Source organism: Oncorhynchus tshawytscha, linkage group LG10, assembly GCF_018296145.1.
Source record: "Oncorhynchus tshawytscha isolate Ot180627B linkage group LG10, Otsh_v2.0, whole genome shotgun sequence".
Taxonomy (NCBI): Eukaryota; Metazoa; Chordata; class Actinopteri; order Salmoniformes; family Salmonidae; genus Oncorhynchus; species Oncorhynchus tshawytscha.
The window spans coordinates 11,011,742-11,029,537 of record NC_056438.1 but is presented as its reverse complement, the minus strand read 5'-3'; the positions used below and the strand labels follow the sequence as shown (position 1 = coordinate 11,029,537).

The 17,796-nt window shown below is 43.5% G+C and overlaps 1 protein-coding gene across 1 annotated transcript in view; it reads left to right on the top strand.

Annotated features, from left to right (window-relative positions):
* Window positions 1-963: 963 nt before the first annotated feature.
* The window catches only part of LOC112237076 (5-hydroxytryptamine receptor 2C), a 36,287-nt gene continuing 19,454 nt past the window's right edge, over window positions 964-17,796 (top strand). The window contains exons 1-2 of the mRNA XM_024405697.2: window positions 964-1,023; window positions 1,957-2,152. Of these exons, the coding sequence (XP_024261465.2) occupies window positions 1,018-1,023; window positions 1,957-2,152 (202 nt within the window). The 5' untranslated portion in view covers window positions 964-1,017. The remainder of the gene's footprint in view (window positions 1,024-1,956; window positions 2,153-17,796) is intronic.

Below are 17,796 nucleotides of genomic sequence, written 5' to 3'. Positions count from 1 at the left end.
ATGCACAGTCACACAGAAACATGCACACACACAGCAGGGGCAACAGGTAGCCTAGTGGTTAGAGTTTTGGACTTGTAACCGAAAGGTTGCAAGATCAAATCCCGAGCTGATAAGGTAAAAACTGTCTCTCTGCCCCTGAACATGGCAGTTAATCCACTGTTCCTGGTCTGTCATTGAAAATAAGAATATATTCTTAACTAAATAAAAAAATTACACACAGTCCAGCTCACTGTTGTCTTTCCTTTTCTCTAGAGCTTTCTGGACATGGAGAAGAAGAACCGATGCTTCTTATCTGAAAGAGGAAAGTAACCAACAACACAAAGGTCTCCGAAAGAAGACCTTCCTGGAAAACCACAGTGGACTCTTCCTACAAGACTGTGCTGGCCTGCTGAGCTAAAGCTAGAGCTAAAGCCTACACTCAGCTTAGGGTCAGGGGCGTTGTCCCCAGAACCATTTGGTGCTCTACTTCAAAAGAACACTACAATCACCATGAACATCAGAGGACTTCCAAGTGGACCTTAACTGGAGTCTGGACTGGTTCCTTTTGTGAACGTAATGAGACAACACCAGAATACTATTTTACCCTAGAACCCAGACTCCCAACTCTCTGAATGTCCCGATAGGACTTTCTAAGTGGAAGAACTTGGACTATCCACAACTAGAAAACACCTTTTAACCCCCAACCAAGCCAATCCCAAGTATCCTGATGACCTGTGGGCCTCTGGGTGGGTCCACTGCCCCCCTCTGGTGGTGACTGGGGTGTAGTCCAGGTCCAGCCACCTCCAGACCCCAGGGGACCATCCCAGGATGGGAACCCCAGGAGGAGTAGCCTTACTGGGGGGCTTTGGTTCTTCCACCACGCCCTCTCTGGAGATGGGGGGCTGGATGGTCTGGCCAGGGGGAATAACTCCACCTACCGTGGACTAAACCAGAGTCTACCCTGGGGGCCGGGGACGGGGAGCGGACAGCAACCTGTCATTGGGATCACAGGCGGAGGCGGTGTTGAGAGCATCGCCCATGAAGGTCAGACGGTTTAACTGTTTTTTTGTATTGTTTCTATTTATCTCTGTTATTAATATTATGATTATATATTGTTAATGCTGTTGCTACGGAAAGTGCTATATATAGAAAAACAATCACTTCAATACCAGGGTAGGTATTTTGAGTGTACCCATTAGTTTACCAGTTATCTGCCATGGTCAAAGGTTCAGATGTTCTATGACTGCTCCAGTCATCAAATCAAATCAAATCACATTTTATTTGTCACACATACACATGGTTAGCAGATGCTAATGCGAGTGTAGCGAAAAGCTTGTGCTTCTAGTTCCAACAATGTTCCAGCAGCGTAGCCTAGTGGTTAGAGCGTTGGACTAGTAACTGGAAGGTTGCGAGTTCAAACCCCGAGCTGACAAGGTACAAATCTGTCGTTCTGCCCCTGAACAGGCAGTTAACCCACTGTTCCCAGGCCGTCATTGAAAATAAGAATGTGTTCTTAACTGACTTGCCTGGTTAAATAAAGGTTAAAAAAAAAAAATAAAAAATAAATAACCAACAAGTAATCTAACCTAACAATTCCACAACTACTACCTTATACACACAAGTGTAAAGGGATAAATAATATGTACATAAAGATATATGAATGAGTGATGGTACAGAACGGCATAGGCAAGATGCAGTAGATGGTATGGAGTACAGTATATACATATGAGATGAGTAATGTAGGTATGTAAACATTATATTAAGTGTCATTGTTTAAAGTGGCTAGTGATACATTTTTTACATGTATGGCAGCAGCCACTCAATGTTAGTGGTGGCTGTTTAACAGTCTGATGGCCTTGAGATAGAAGCTGTTTTTCAGTCTCTCTGTCCCTGCTTTGATGCACCTGTACTGACCATTCTAGTCATTCTATTTCTATGGTGCTAGCTATACAAATCAAGTTTGGTTGTATTTTGAAGGAGAAGAACTGGCCGGCGCTTCTCATCCTAGTCATCATCGCGCTGACGGTGGGCGGAAACATCCTGGTGATTCTGGCCGTCTCACTAGAGAAGAAGCTTCAGAATGCTACAAACTTCTTCCTGAGGTCGTTGGCCGTGGCCGACATGCTGGTGGGGATACTGGTGATGCCTATATCACTGATCAACATACTCTATGGTGAGTACAACTACTTCAACTCCTCACCTGACTTTAAAACCCATCAGCCCTTATCATGGGGAAACTACAGTACCCATAGACATGCTGGTGGGGACACTAGTGATGCCTATATCACTGATCTATATACTATATCGCCCATACTCACTGGTGGGGATACTAGTGATGCCTACATCACTGATCTATATACTATATCCCCCATACTCACTGGTGTGCAGCGGTCCGGATCTGGACCCAGAACCCCAGTCCTGACTATTTTTTTTTGTTGTTGGGGGGTGGTCTTCGACCCCTGGTATCATATAAACACACACGTTTGCCGAACTGCAGGAAATGAGCTTTAAAACTGCAACATTTTCTCTGCGCCAACAAGTGGTGTGTGAACAGTTTGGCGTGCCATGGGTTGTGAGGTGGGGGTTTGTTACTAGGCCGATAAATGACAATATCCATCCGGACCTTGGACACCTAGGAAGTTTGTGTGACCAGACCTTCTCAAATAGCACTTGAGAATCCCTGTAATGCATGGTTAGAAGGACTACAATACCCATAATCCCTGTAATATATGCTTAAGGACTACAATACCCATAACCCCTGTACTATATTGTAAAGAGGACTACAATGCCTAGAACCCCTGTACTATACGGTAATGTAACTTCCGGCGCCGACAGAGATGGCCGCCTCGCTTCGCGTTCCTAGGAAACTATGCAGTGTTTTGTTTTTTTACGTGTTATTTCTTACATTAGTACCCCAGGTCATCTTAGGTTTCATTACATACAGTCGAGAAGAACTACTGAATATAAGATCAGCGTCAACTCACCATCAGTACGACCAAGAATATGTTTTTCGCGACGCGGACCCTAAGTTCTGCCTTTCAAACAGGACAACGGAATGGATCCCATGCAGCGACCCAAAAAAACGACTCCGAAAAAGAGGGAAACGAGGCGGTCTTCTGGTCAGACTCCGGAGACGGACACATCGTGCACCACTCCCTAGCATTCTTCTCGCCAATGTCCAATCTCTCGACAACAAGGTTGATGAAATCCGAGCAAGGGTAGCATTCCAGAGGGACATCAGAGACTGTAACGTTCTTTGCTTCACGGAAACATGGCTCACTGGAGAGACGCTATCGGACGCGGTGCAGCCAGCGGGTTTCTCCACGCATCGCGCCGACAGAAACAAACATCTTTCTGGTAAGAAGAGGGGCGGGGCGTATGCCTTATGGCTAACGAGACATGGTGTGATGAAAGAAACATACAGGAACTCAAATCCTTCTGTTCACCTTATTTAGAATTCCTCACAATCAAATGTAGACCGCATTATCTACCAAGAGAATTCTCTTCGATTATAATCACAGCCGTATATATCCCCCCCAAGCAGACACATCGATGGCTCTGAACGAACTTTATTTGACTCTTTGCAAACTGGAATCCATTTATCCGGAGGCTGCATTCATTGTAGCTGGGGATTTTAACAAGGCTAATCTGAAAACAAGACTCCTAAATTTTATCAGCATATCGATTGCGCAACCAGGGGTGGAAAATCCTTGGATCATTGTTACTCTAACTTCCGCGACGCATATAAGGCCCTGCCCCGCCCTCCTTTCGGAAAAGCTGACCACGACTCCATTTTGTTGATCCCTGCCTACAGACAGAAACTAAAACAAGAGGCTCCCACGCTGAGGTCTGTCCAACGCTGGTCCGACCAAGCTGACTCCACACTCCAAGACTGCTTCCATCACGTGGACTGGGATATGTTTCATATTGCGTCAGATAACAATATTGACGAATATGCTGATTCGGTGTGCGAGTTCATTAGAACGTGCGTTGAAGATGTCGTTCCCATAGCAACGATTAAAACATTCCCTAACCAGAAACCGTGGATTGATGGCAGCATTCGCGTGAAACTGAAAGCGCAAACCACTGCTTTTAATCAGGGCAAGGTGACTGGTAACATGACCGAATACAAACAGTGCAGCTATTCCCTCCGCAAGGCTATCAAACAAGCTAAGCGTCAGTACAGAGACAAAGTAGAATCTCAATTCAACGGCTCAGACACAAGAGGCATGTGGCAGGGTCTACAGTCAATCACGGACTACAAGAAGAAATCCAGCCCAGTCACGGACCAGGATGTCTTGCTCCCAGGCAGACTAAATAACTTGTTTGCCCGCTTTGAGGACAATACAGTGCCACTGACACGGCCTGCAACGAAAACATGCGGACTCTCCTTCACTGCAGCCGAGGTGAGTAAGACATTTAAACGTGTTAACCCTCACAAGGCTGCAGGCCCAGACGGCATCCCCAGCCGCGCCCTCAGAGCATGCGCAGACCAGCTGACCAGCTGTGTTTACGGACATATTCAATCAATCCCTATACCAGTCTGCTGTTCCCACATGCTTCAAGAGGGCCACCATTGTTCCTGTTCCCAAGAAAGCTAAGGTAACTGAGCTAAACGACTACCACCCCGTAGCACTCACTTCCGTCATCATGAAGTGCTTTGAGAGACTAGTCAAGGACCATATCACCTCCACCCTACCTGACACCCTAGACCCACTCCAATTTGCTTACCGCCCAAGGGTAGCCTAGTGGTTAGAGCGTTGGACTAGTAACCGGAAGGTTGCAAGTTCGAATCCCCGAGCTGACAAGGTACAAATCTGTCGTTCTGCCCCTGAACAGGCAGTTAACCCACTGTTCCTAGGCCGTCATTGAAAATAAGAATTTGTTCTTAACTGACTTGCCTAGTAAAATAAAGGTTAAAAAAATATTTAAAAAATAGGTCCACAGACGATGCAATCTCAACCACACTGCACACTGCCCTAACCCATCTGGACAAGAGGAATACCTAAGTGAGAATGCTGTTCATCGACTACAGCTCGGCATTCAACACCATAGTACCCTCCAAGCTCGTCATCAAGCTCGAGACCCTGGGTCTCGACCCCGCCCTGTGCAACTGGGTACTGGACTTCCTGATGGGCCGCCCCCAGGTGGTGAGGGTAGGCAACAACATCTCCACCCCGCTGATCCTCAACACTGGGGCCCCACAAGGGTGCGTTCTGAGCCCTCTCCTGTACTCCCTGTTCACCCACGACTGCGTGGCCACGCACACCTCCAACTCAAACATCAAGTTTGCGGACGACACAACAGTGGTAGGCTTGATTACCAACAACGACGAGACGGCCTACAGGGAGGAGGTGAGGGCCCTCGGAGTGTGGTGTCAGGAAAATAACCTCACACTCAACGTCAACAAAACTAAGGAGATGATTGTGGACTTCAGGAAACAGCAGAGGGAACACCCCCTATCCACATCGATGGAACAGTAGTGGAGAGGGTAGCAAGTTTTAAGTTCCTCGGCATACACATCACAGACAAACTGAATTGGTCCACTCATACAGACAGCATCGTGAAGAAGGCGCAGCAGCGCCTCTTCAACCTCAGGAGGCTGAAGAAATTCGGCTTGTCACCAAAAGCACTCACAAACTTCTACAGATGCCTGGTACGGCAACTGCTCCGCCCTCAACCGTAAGGCTCTCCAGAGGGTAGTGAGGTCTGCACAACGCATCACCGGGGCAAACTACGTGCCCTCCAGGACACCTACACCACCCGATGTTACAGGAAGGCCATAAAGATCATCAAGGACATCAACCACCCGAGCCACTGCCTGTTCACTCCCGCTATCATCCAGAAGGCGAGGTCAGTACAGGTGCATCAAAGCTGGGGCCGAGAGACTGAAAAACAGCTTCTATCTCAAGGCCATCAGACTGTTAAACAGCCACCACTAACATTGAGTGGCTGCTGCCAACACACTGACACTGACACTGACACTGACTCAACTCCAGCCACTTTAATAATGGGAATTGATGGGAAATGATGTAAATATATCACTAGCCACTTTAAACAATGCTTCCTTATATAATGTTACTTACCCTACATTATTCATCTCATATGCATACGTATATACTGTACTCTATATCATCGACTGCATCCTTATGTAATACATGTATCACTAGCCACTTTAACTATGCCACTTTGTTTACATACTCATCTCATATGTATATACTGTACTCGATACCATCTACTGTATCTTGCCTATGCTGCTCTGTACCATCACTCATTCATATATCCTTATGTACATATTCTTTATCCCCTTACACTGTGTATAACACAGTAGTTTTGGAATTGTTAGTTAGATTACTTGTTGGTTATTACTGCATTGTCGGAACTAGAAGCACAAGCATTTCGCTACACTCGCATTAACATCTGCTAACCATGTGTATGTGACAAATAAAATTTGATTTTGATTTGATTTGATTTGATTTAAAGAAGGACTACAATACCCAATACCCACGTATTGTATGGTAAAGGACTACAATACCCATAACCCCTGTACTATATGGCAGAGAAGGACTACAATACCCATAACCCCTGTACTATATGGTAAAGAAGGACTACAATACCCATAACCCCCTATCTCTCTCATCTGATGGTACATTCACATTGTCCTTGGTCCATCTCGTATTTTCCAGTTGGGGGATTTGTAAATGCGAGATTGAAGTGCTTTTGAAGTTGGAACAACTCTTCAACCAATGAGATTTTAGTTAGATGGCTAAGCTAACTAACATCGTAAGTTAGCTAGCTTGTTCTCCTTGTCAATGTGTCAAACCAACTTCTGTCAATACTTGGACGCAGTGTGGGTGAGTAAAGGCTGTTACCCTAGCCATATCTCTTAATCTCAGCCAAAAGCATTAGGCTACATTAGGATGTGATCCTTTGCCTAGTCAAAACAGATCAGTCTGTTGGAGGATTACCTGTGGTGGCCCTGCTAAATGTTAGACTTGGGAGTACTCTGTTGTCTGTCAACTGTCAACTGTCTGTCTGTGTCTCTCTGTAACTCTCTGACTGTCTGTGTCTCTCTCAGTATCCCCCTGTCTGTCTGTCTGTCTGTCTGTCTGTCTGTCTGTCTGTCTGTCTGTCTGTCTGTCTGTCTGTCTGTCTGTCTGTCTGTCTGTCTGTCTGTCTGTCTGTCTCTCTCTCTCTGTCTCTCTCTCTCTCTCTCTGTATCTCTCTCTCTCTCTCTCTCTCTCTGTATCTCTCTCTCTCTCTCTCTCTCTCTGTATCTCTCTGTCTCTCTCTCTCTCTCTGTATCTCTCTCTCTCTCTCTCTCTCTGTATCTCTCTCTCTCTCTCTCTCTCTCTCTCTCTCAATTCAATTCAATTCAATTCAAGGGCTTTATTGGCATGGGAAACATCTGTTAACATTGCCAAAACAAGTGAGGTCGATAATATATAAAGTGAATAAATAAAGTGGGAAAAAAGTGAAAGACAATCAAAATTAACAGTAAATACAGAAGTTTCAAAACAATAAAGACATTACAAATGTCATATTATATATATATATATAGTGTTTTAACAATGTACAAATGGTTAATGGACACAAGATAAAATAAATAAGCATAAATATGGGTTGTATTTACAATGGTGTTTGTTCTTCACTGGTTGCCCTTTTCTCGTGGCAACAGGTCACAAATCTTGCTGCTGTGATGGGACATTGTGGAATTTCACCCAGTAGAAATGGGAGTTTATCAAAATTGGATTTGTTTTCAAATTCTTTGTGGATCTGTGTAATCTGAGGGAAATATGTCTCTCTAATATGGTCATACATTGGGCAGGAGGTTAGGAAGTGCAGCTCAGTTTCCATCTCATTTTGTGGGCAGTGAGCACATAGCCTGTCTTCTCTTGAGAGCCATGTCTGCCTACGGCGGCCTTTCTCAATAGCAAGGCTATGCTCACTGAGTCTGTACATAGTCAAAGCTTTCCTTAATTTTGGGTCAGTCACAGTGGTCAGGTATTCTGCCGCTGTTTACTCTCTGTGTAGGGCCAAATAGCATTCTAGTTTGCTCTGTTTTTTTGTTAATTCTTTCCAATGTGTCAAGTAATTATCTTTTTGCTTTCTCATGATTTGGTTGGGTCTAATTGTGCTGCTGTCCTGGGGCTCTGTAGGGTGTGTTTGTGTTTGTGAACAGAGCCCCGGACCAGCTTGCTTAGGGGACTCTTCTCCAGGTTCATCTCTCTGTAGGTGATGGCTTTGTTATGGAAGGTTTGGGAATCGCTTCCTTTTAGGTGGTTATAGAATTTAATGGCTCTTTTCTGGATTTTGATAATTAGTGGGTATCGGCCTAATTCTGCTCTGCATGCATTATTTGGTGTTCTACGGTGTACACAGAGGATATTTTTGCAGAATTCTGCGTGCAGAGTCTCAATTTGGTGTTTGTCCCATTTTGTGAAGTCTTGGTTGGTGAGCGGACCCCAGACCTCACAACCATAAAGGGCAATGGGCTCTATGACTCATTCAAGTATTTTTAGCCAAATCCTAATTGGTATGTTGAAATTTATGTTCCTTTTGATGGCATAGGATGCCCTTCTTGCCTTGTCTCTCAGATCGTTCACAGCTTTGTGGAAGTTACCTGTGGCGCTGATTTTTAGGCCAAGATATGTATAGTTTTTTGTGTGCTCTAGGGCAACAGTGTCTAGATGGAATTTGTATTTGTGGTCCTGGTGACTGGACCTTTTTGGAACACCATTATTTTGGTCTTACTGAGATTTACTGTCAGGGCCCAGGTCTGACAGAATCTGTGCATAAGATCTAGGTGCTGCTGTAGGCCCTCCTTGGTTGGTGACAGAAGCACCAGATCATCAGCAAACAGCAGACATTTGACTTCAGATTCTAGTAGGGTGAGACCGGGTGCTGCAGACCTTTCTAGTGCCCACGCCAATTCGTTGATATATATGTTGAAGAGGGTGGGGCTTAAGCTGCATCCCTGTCTAACCCCACGACCCTGTGTGAAGAAATGTGTGTGTTTTCTGCTAATTTTAACAGCACACTTGTTGTTTGTGTACATAGATTTTATAATGTCGTATGTTTTATCCCCAACACCACTTTCCATCAGTTTGTATAGCAGACCCTCATGCCAAATTGAGTCGAAGGCTTTTTTTTGAAATCAACAAAGCATGAGAAGACTTTGCCTTTGTTTTGGTTTGTTTGGTTGTCAATTAGGGAGTGCAGGGTGAATACATGGTCTGTTGTACTGTAATTTGGTAGAAAGCCAATTTGACATTTGCTCAGTACATTGTTTTCATTGAGGAAATGTATGAGTCTGCCGTTAATGATAATGCAGAAGATTTTCCCAAGGTTACTGTTGACGCATATTCCACGGTAGTTACTGGGGTCAAATTTGTCTCCACTTTTGTGGATTGGGGTGATCAGTCCTTGGTTCCAAATAATGGGGAAGATGCCAGAGCTAAGGATGATGTTAAAGAGTTTTAGTATAGTCAATTGGAACTTGTCTGTATATTTGATCATTTCATTGAGGATACCATCGACACCACAGGCCTTTTTGGGTTGGAGGGTTTTATTTTGTCCTGTAGCTCATTCAATGTAATTGGAGAATCCAGTGAGTTCTGGTAGTCTTTAATAGTTGATTCTAAGATCTGTATTTGATCATATATATGTTTTTGCTCATTATTCTTTATTATAGAGCCAAAACGATTGGAGAAGTGGTTTACCCATACATCTCCATTTTGGATAGATAATTCTTCGTGTTGTTGTTTGTTTAGTGTTTTCCAATTTTCTCTCTCTCTCTCTCTCTCTCTCTCTCTCTCTCTCTCTCTCTCTCTCTCTCTCTCTCTCTCTCTGTCTCTCTCTCTGTATCTCCCTGTCTGTGTCTCTCTCTGTATCTCCCTGTCTGTGTCTCTCTCTGTATCTCTCTGTCTGTCTGTGTCTCTTCCTGTCTGTCTCTCTGTCTTTCTCAGTATCCTCCTGTCTGTCTCTCTCTCTCTGTATTTCTCTCTGTTTTTCTCAGTATCTCTGTCTGTCTTTCTTTCTCTCAATTCAATTCAATAGGTTTCACTGGCATGGAAAACATATGTTAATATTGCCAAAGCAAGTGAAGTAGATACAGAGAGAGAGACAGAGAGATCTCTCTCTCTCCTCCCTCTCTCTCTCTCTCTGTTTCTCTCTGTCTGTGTGTCTGTCTCTGTAGGACTATATGAGTGACATAGTACATGTACATGTGTGTTGAAGGATTACCTGGTGGCCCAACTAGCTGCTAGACTTGGGGTGCTACAGTATGTCAGGTTGTAGTGCTCAATGGTCTATGAGTACCCTATCTAAACATTCAGTTAGTGTTATGTACCCTATCTAAACACTGTTCGTGTTATGTACCCTGTCTAAACATTCTGTTAGTGCTATGTGCCCTATCTAAACATTCAGTTAGTGTTATGTACCCTATCTAAACACTGTTCATGTTATGTACCCTGTCTAAACATTCTGTTAGTGCTATGTGCCCTATCTAAACATTCTGTTAGTGATATGTACCCTATCTAAACATTCAGTTAGTGTTATGTACCCTATCTAAACACTCTGTTAGTGTTGTGTACCCTGTCTAAACATTATGTTAGTGCTATGTACCCTATCTAAACATTCTGTTAGTGTAGTGTACACTATCTAAACATTCTGTTAGTGTAGTGTACACTATCTAAACATTATGTTAGTGTAGTGTACACTATCTAAACATTCTGTTAGTGTAGTGTACACTATCTAAATGTTCTGTTAGTGATATGTACCCTGTAAACATTCTGTTAGTTCCATGTACCCTGTCTAAACATTATGTTAGTGATAGGTACCCTATCTAAACATTCTGTTAGTGTTGTGTACCCTGTAAACATTCTGTTAGTGTTGTGTACACTATCTAAATGTTCTGTTAGTGTAGTCTGTGTAAACTGTCTCTGTCTCTGTGAGTGCATTATGGTGTTGGTGTCACTTTGGGATATAGGATCGTTATTTCTGTACTGTCTGTCTCTCTCTCTCTGTTGCTCTATTCAATTCAATTTGCTTTATTGGCATGATGTAAGAATGTACATATTGCCAAAGCGTAGATTGTCAATGGGACAGTCAGTAACAATATTAATCAATGGTCTCTGTTCCTCTCTCCCTGTTTCTCCCTCTGTTTCTCTCTCTCTGTTTCTCTCTCTCTGTTTCTCTCTCTGTTTCTCTCTCTCTGTTTCTCTCTCTGTTTCTCTCTCTCTGTTTCTCTCTCTCTGTTTCTCTCTCTGTTTCTCTCTCTGTTTCTCTCTCTGTTTCTCTCTCTGTTTCTCTCTCTCTGTTTCTCTCTCTCTGTTTCTCTCTCTGTTTCTCTCTCTGTTCCTCTCTCCCTGTTTCTCCCTCTGTTTCTCTCTCTCTGTTTCTCTCTCTCTGTTTCTCTCTCTGTTTCTCTCTCTGTTTCTCTCTCTGTTTCTCTCTCTGTTTCTCTCTCTCTGTTTCTCTCTCCATCTGTTTCTCTCTCTGTTTCTCTCTCTGTTCCTCTCTCCCTGTTTCTCCCTCTGTTTCTCTCTCTCTGTTTCTCTCTCTGTTTTTCTCTCTCTGTTTCTCTCTCTGTTCCTCTCTCTCTGTTTCTCTCTCTGTTTCTCTCTCTGTTTCTCTCTCTGTTTCTCTCTCTCTGTTTCTCTCTCTCTGTTTCTCTCCCTCTGTTTCTCTCTCTCTGTTTCTCTCTCTCTGTTTCTCTCTCTCTGTTTCTCTCTCTCTGTTTCTCTCTCTGTTTCTCTCTCTCTGTTTCTCTCCCTCTGTTTCTCTCTCTCTGTTTCTCTCTCTCTGTTTCTCTCCCTCTGTTTCTCTCTCTCTGTTTCTCTCTCTCTGTTTCTCTCTCTGTTTCTCCCTCTGTTCCTCTCTCTGTTCCTCTCTCTGTTCCTCTCTCTGTTTCTCCCTCTGTTTCTCTCTCCCTGTTTCTCTCTCTGTTTCTCTCTCTCTGTTTCTCCCTCTGTTTCTCTCTCTCTGTTTCTCTCTCTCTGTTTCTCCCTCTGTTTCTCTCTCTGTTTCTCTCTCTCTGTTTCTCTCTCTGTTTCTCTCTCTGTTTCTCTCTCTGTTTCTCTCTCTGTTTCTCTCTCTCTGTTTCTCTCTTTCTGTTTCTCTCTCTGTTTCTCTCTCTCTGTTTCTCTCTCTGTTTCTCTCTCTGTTTCTCTCTCTCTGTTTCTCTCTCTGTTTCTCTCTCTCTGTTTCTCTCTCTGTTTCTCTCTCTGTTTCTCTCTCTCTGTTTCTCTCTCTGTTTCTCTCTCTCTGTTTCTCCCTCTGTTTCTCTCTCTGTTTCTCTCTCTCTGTTTCTCCATCTGTTTCTCTCTCTGTTTCTCTCTCTGTTTCTCTCTCTGTTTCTCTCTCTGTTTCTCTCTCTGTTTCTCTCTCTCTGTTTCTCTCTCTGTTCCTCTCTCTCTGTTTCTCTCTCTCTGTTTCTCTCTCTCTGTTTCTCTCTCTCTGTTTCTCTCTCTCTGTTTCTCTCTCTCTGTTTCTCTCTCTGTTTCTCTCTCTGTTTCTCTCTCTGTTTCTCTCTCTCTGTTTCTCTCTCTGTTTCTCTCCATGTTTCTCTCTCCATCTGTTTCTCTCTCTCTCTCTCTGTTTCTCTCTCTGTTTCTCTCCCTCTGTTTCTCTCTCTGTTTCTCTCCCTCTGTTTCTCTCTCTGTTTCTCTCCCTCTGTTTCTCTCTCTGTTTCTCTCCCTCTCTCTCTCTGTTTCTCTCTCTGTTTCTCTCTCTCTCTGTTTCTCTCTCTCTGTTTCTCTCTCTGTTTCTCTCTCTCTGTTTCTCTCTCTCTGTTTTCTCTCCTGTTTCTCTCTCTGTTTCTCTCTCTCTGTTTCTCTCTCTGTTTCTCTCTGTTTCTCTCTCTGTTTCTCTCTCTGTTTCTCTCTCTGTTTCTCTCCCTGTTTCTCTCTCTGTTTCTCTCTGTTTCTCTCCTGTTTCTCTCCCTGTTTCTCTCCCTGTTTCTCTCTCTGTTTCTCTCTCTGTTTCTCTCCCTGTTTCTCTCCCTGTTTCTCTCTCTGTTTCTCTCTCTGTTTCTCTCTCTGTTTCTCTCCCTGTTTCTCTCCTGTTTCTCTCTCTGTTTCTCTCTCTCTGTTTCTCTCTCTGTTTCTCTCCCTGTTTCTCTCTGTTTCTCTCCCTGTTTCTCTCTCTGTTTCTCTCCCTGTTTCTCTCTCTGTTTCTCTCTCTGTTTCTCTCTCTCTGTTTCTCTCTCTCTCTGTTTCTCTCTCTGTTTCTCTCTCTGTTTCTCTCTCTGTTTCTCTCTCTGTTTCTCTCTCTGTTTCTCTCTCTCTGTTTCTCTCTCTCTGTTTCTCTCTCTGTTTCTCTCTCTGTTTCTCTCCTGTTTCTCTCTCTGTTTCTCTCTCTCTGTTTCTCTCCTGTTTCTCTCTCTGTTTCTCTCTCTGTTTCTCTCTCTGTTTCTCTCTCTGTTTCTCTCTCTCTGTTTCTCTCTCTGTTTCTCTCTCTGTTTCTCTCTCTCTGTTTCTCTCTCTCTGTTTCTCTCTCTGTTCCTCTCCATCTGTTTCTCTCTCTGTTTCTCTCTCTGTTTCTCTCTCTGTTTCTCTCTCTGTTTCTCTCTCTGTTTTTCTCTCCTCTGTTCTCTCTCTGTTTCTCTCCTCTGTTTCTCTCTCTGTTTCTCTCTCTGTTTCTCTCTCTCTGTTTCTCTCTCTGTTTCTCTCTCTGTGTCTCTCTCTCTCTGTTTCTCTCTCTCTCTCTGTTTCTCTCCCTGTTTCTCTCCTGTTTCTCTCTCTCTGTTTCTCTCTCTGTTTCTCTCTCTGTTTCTCTCTCTCTGTTTCTCTCTCTGTTTTTCTCTCTGTTTCTCTCTCTCTGTTTCTCTCTCTGTTTCTCTCCTGTTTCTCTCTCCTGTTTCTCTCTCTGTTTCTCTCTCTGTTTCTCTCCCTGTTTCTCTCCCTGTTTCTCTCTCTGTTTCTCTCTGTTTCTCTCCCTGTTTCTCTCCCTGTTTCTCTCTCTGTTTCTCTCTCTGTTTCTCTCCCTGTTTCTCTCCTGTTTCTCTCTCTGTTTCTCTCTCTCTGTTTCTCTCTCTGTTTCTCTCCCTGTTTCTCTCTCTGTTTCTCTCCTTCTGTTTCTCTTTCTGTTTCTCTCTCTGTTTCTCTCTCTGTTTCTCTCTCTGTTTCTCTCTGTTTCTCTCTCTCTGTTTCTCTCTCTGTTTCTCTCTCTGTTTCTCTCTCTCTGTTTCTCTCTCTGTTTCTCTCTCTGTTTCTCTCTCTGTTTCTCTCTCTCTGTTTCTCTCTTTCTGTTTCTCTCTCTGTTTCTCTCTTTCTGTTTCTCTGTTTCTCTCTGTTTCTCTCTTTCTCTTTCTGTGTCTCTGTTTCTCTTTCTGTTTCTCTGTTTCTCTCTCTGTTTCTCTCTCTGTTTCTCTCTCTCTGTTTCTCTCTTTCTGTTTCTCTCTCTGTTTCTCTCTTTCTGTTTCTCTCCCTGTTTCTCTCTCTGTTTCTCTCTCTGTTTCTCTCTCTGTTTCTCTCTCTCTGTTTCTCTCTCTGTTTCTCTCCCTGTTTCTCTCTCTGTTTCTCTCTCTCTGTTTCTCTCTCTGTTTCTCTCCCTGTTTCTCTCTCTGTTTCTCTCTCTCTGTTTCTCTCCCTGTTTCTCTCTCTCTCTTTCTCTCTCTGTTTCTCTCTCTGTTTCTCTCTCTGTTTCTCTCTCTGTTTCTCTCTGTTTCTCTCTCTGTTCCTCTCCATCTGTTTCTCTCTCTGTTTCTCTCTCTGTTTCTCTCTCTGTTTCTCTCTCTGTTTCTCTCTCTCTGTTTCTCTCTCTCTGTTTCTCTCTGTTTCTCTCTCTCTGTTTCTCTCTCTGTTCCTCTCTCTCTGTTTCTCTCTCTGTTTCTCTCTCTGTTTCTCTCTCTGTTTCTCTCTCTGTTCCTCTCCATCTGTTTCTCTCTCTGTTTCTCTCTCTGTTTCTCTCTCTGTTTCTCTCCCTCTGTTTCTCTCTCTGTTTCTCTCTCTCTCTGTTTCTCTCTCTGTTTCTCTCTCTGTTCCTCTCCATCTGTTTCTCTCTCTGTTTCTCTCTCTGTTTCTCTCTCTGTTTCTCTCTCTGTTTCTCTCCCTCTGTTTCTCTCTCTGTTTCTCTCTCTCTCTGTTTCTCTCTCTGTTTCTCTCTCCCTGTTTCTCTCTCTGTTTCTCTCTCTCTGTTTCTCTCTGTTTCTCTCTCTGTTTCTCTCTCTGTTCCTCTCCATCTGTTTCTCTCTCTGTTTCTCTCTCTGTTTCTCTCTCTGTTTCTCTCTCTGTTTCTCTCTCTCTGTTTCTCTCTCTGTTTCTCTCTCTGTTTCTCTCTCTCTGTTTCTCTCTCTGTTCCTCTCTCTCTGTTTCTCTCTCTGTTTCTCTCTCTGTTTCTCTCTCTGTTTCTCTCTCTGTTTCTCTCTCTGTTCCTCTCCATCTGTTTCTCTCTCTGTTTCTCTCTCTGTTTCTCTCTCTGTTTCTCTCTCTGTTTCTCTCCCTCTGTTTCTCTCTCTGTTTCTCTCTCTCTCTGTTTCTCTCTGTTTCTCTCTCTGTTTCTCTCTCTGTTCCTCTCCATCTGTTTCTCTCTCTGTTTCTCTCTCTGTTTCTCTCTCTGTTTCTCTCCCTCTGTTTCTCTCTCTGTTTCTCTCTCTCTGTTTCTCTCTCTGTTTCTCTCTCTGTTCCTCTCCATCTGTTTCTCTCTCTGTTTCTCTCTCTGTTTCTCTCTCTGTTTCTCTCTCTGTTTCTCTCCCTCTGTTTCTCTCTGTTTTCTCTCTCTCTCTGTTTCTCTCCCTGTTTCTCTCTCTGTTTCTCTCTCCCTGTTTCTCTCTCTGTTTCTCTCTCTCTGTTTCTCTCTCTGTTTCTCTCTCTCTGTTTCTCTCTCTGTTCCTCTCCATCTGTTTCTCTCTCTGTTTCTCTCTCTGTTTCTCTCTCTGTTTCTCTCTCTGTTTCTCTCTCTCTGTTTCTCTCTCTCTGTTTCTCTCTCTGTTTCTCTCTCTCTGTTTCTCTCTCTGTTCCTCTCTCTCTGTTTCTCTCTCTGTTTCTCTCTCTGTTTCTCTCTCTGTTTCTCTCTCTCTGTTTCTCTCTCTGTTCCTCTCCATCTGTTTCTCTCTCTGTTTCTCTCTCTGTTTCTCTCTCTGTTTCTCTCTCTGTTTCTCTCCCTCTGTTTCTCTCTCTGTTTCTCTCTCTCTCTGTTTCTCTCTCTGTTTCTCTCTCTGTTTCTCTCTCTGTTCCTCTCCATCTGTTTCTCTCTCTGTTTCTCTCTCTGTTTCTCTCTCTGTTTCTCTCTCTGTTTCTCTCTCTGTTTCTCTCCCTCTGTTTCTCTCTCTGTTTCTCTCTCTCTGTTTCTCTCCCTGTTTCTCTCTCTGTTTCTCTCTCCCTGTTTCTCTCTCTGTTTCTCTCTCTCTGTTTCTCTCTCTGTTTCTCTCTCTCTGTTTCTCTCCCTGTTTCTCTCTCTGTTTCTCTCCCTGTTTCTCTCTCTGTTTCTCTCTCTGTTTCTCTCCCTGTTTCTCTCTCTCTGTTTCTCTCCCTGTTTCTCTCTGTTTCTCTCTCTGTTTCTCTCCCTGTTTCTCTCCCTGTTTCTCTCCCTGTTTCTCTCTCTGTTTCTCTCTCTGTTTCTCTCCCTGTTTCTCTCCCTGTTTCTCTCTCTCTGTTTCTCTCTCTCTGTTTCTCTCTCTGTTTCTCTCCCTGTTTCTCTCTCTGTTTCTCTCCCTGTTTCTCTCTCTGTTTCTCTCCCTGTTTCTCTCTCTCTGTTTCTCTCTCTCTGTTTCTCTCTCTGTTTCTCTCTCTCTGTTTCTCTCCCTGTTTCTCTCTCTGTTTCTCTCTCTGTTTCTCTCCCTGTTTCTCTCTCTGTTTCTCTCTCTGTTTCTCTCTGTTTCTCTCTCTGTTTCTCTCTCTGTTTCTCTCTCTGTTTCTCTCTCTCTGTTTCTCTCCCTCTGTTTCTCTCTCGTTTTCTCTCCCTCCATTTCTCTCTCTCATTTTCTCTCCCTCCATTTCTCTCTCTCATTTTCTCTCCCTCCATTTCTCTCTCTCATTTTCTCTCCTCCATTTCTCTCTCTCATTTTCTCTCCCTCCATTTCTCTCTCTCATTTTCTCTCCCTCCATTTCTCTCTCTCATTTTCTCTCCCTCCATTTCTCTCTCTCATTTTCTCTCCCTCCATTTCTCTCTCTCATTTTCTCTCCCTCCATTTCTCTCTTGTTTCTGTCTGTTAGTCTCTCCCTGTTTCTCTCTCTGTTTCTCTCTGTTTATGTCTGTTTCTCTCTATGTTTCTCTCTCTCTCTCTGTCTGTCTATCTATCTACCTGTTGGATGGATAATGTATCTAGGATGGATAATGTACCTAAGATGGTAGTGTGGGAGCTATGGGAGAACAGAATGCACGCGCGCACACACACACACACACACACACACACACACACACACTATGTCTTGTAACACACACACTGAAACACAGACACATACAGCATTGCAATCCACCTGCTACCACTTTAATTGAAAAACAAAACAAATGAAATTATATTTTATTTGTCACATGCGCCGATACAACAGGTTCAGACCGTGAAATGCGTATTATAAACCCTTAACCAACAATTCAGTTCAACAAATAGAGTTAATCAAATATTTACTCAATAAACTAAAGTAAAGAAATCTAATCAATCAAAAAGCAACACAATAAATGTAAATAACAATAACGAGGCTAAATTCAGGTGGGTGCTGGTACCGTGTCAATATGCGGGGGTGCAGGTTAATCGAGGTAATTTGCAAAGTGACTATGCATAGATAATAAAAAGCAAGTAGCATCAGTGTAAAAACAAAGGCGGTAGTGGCCATTTGATTAGTTTAGTAATTCAGCAGTCTTATGGCCTGGGGGTAG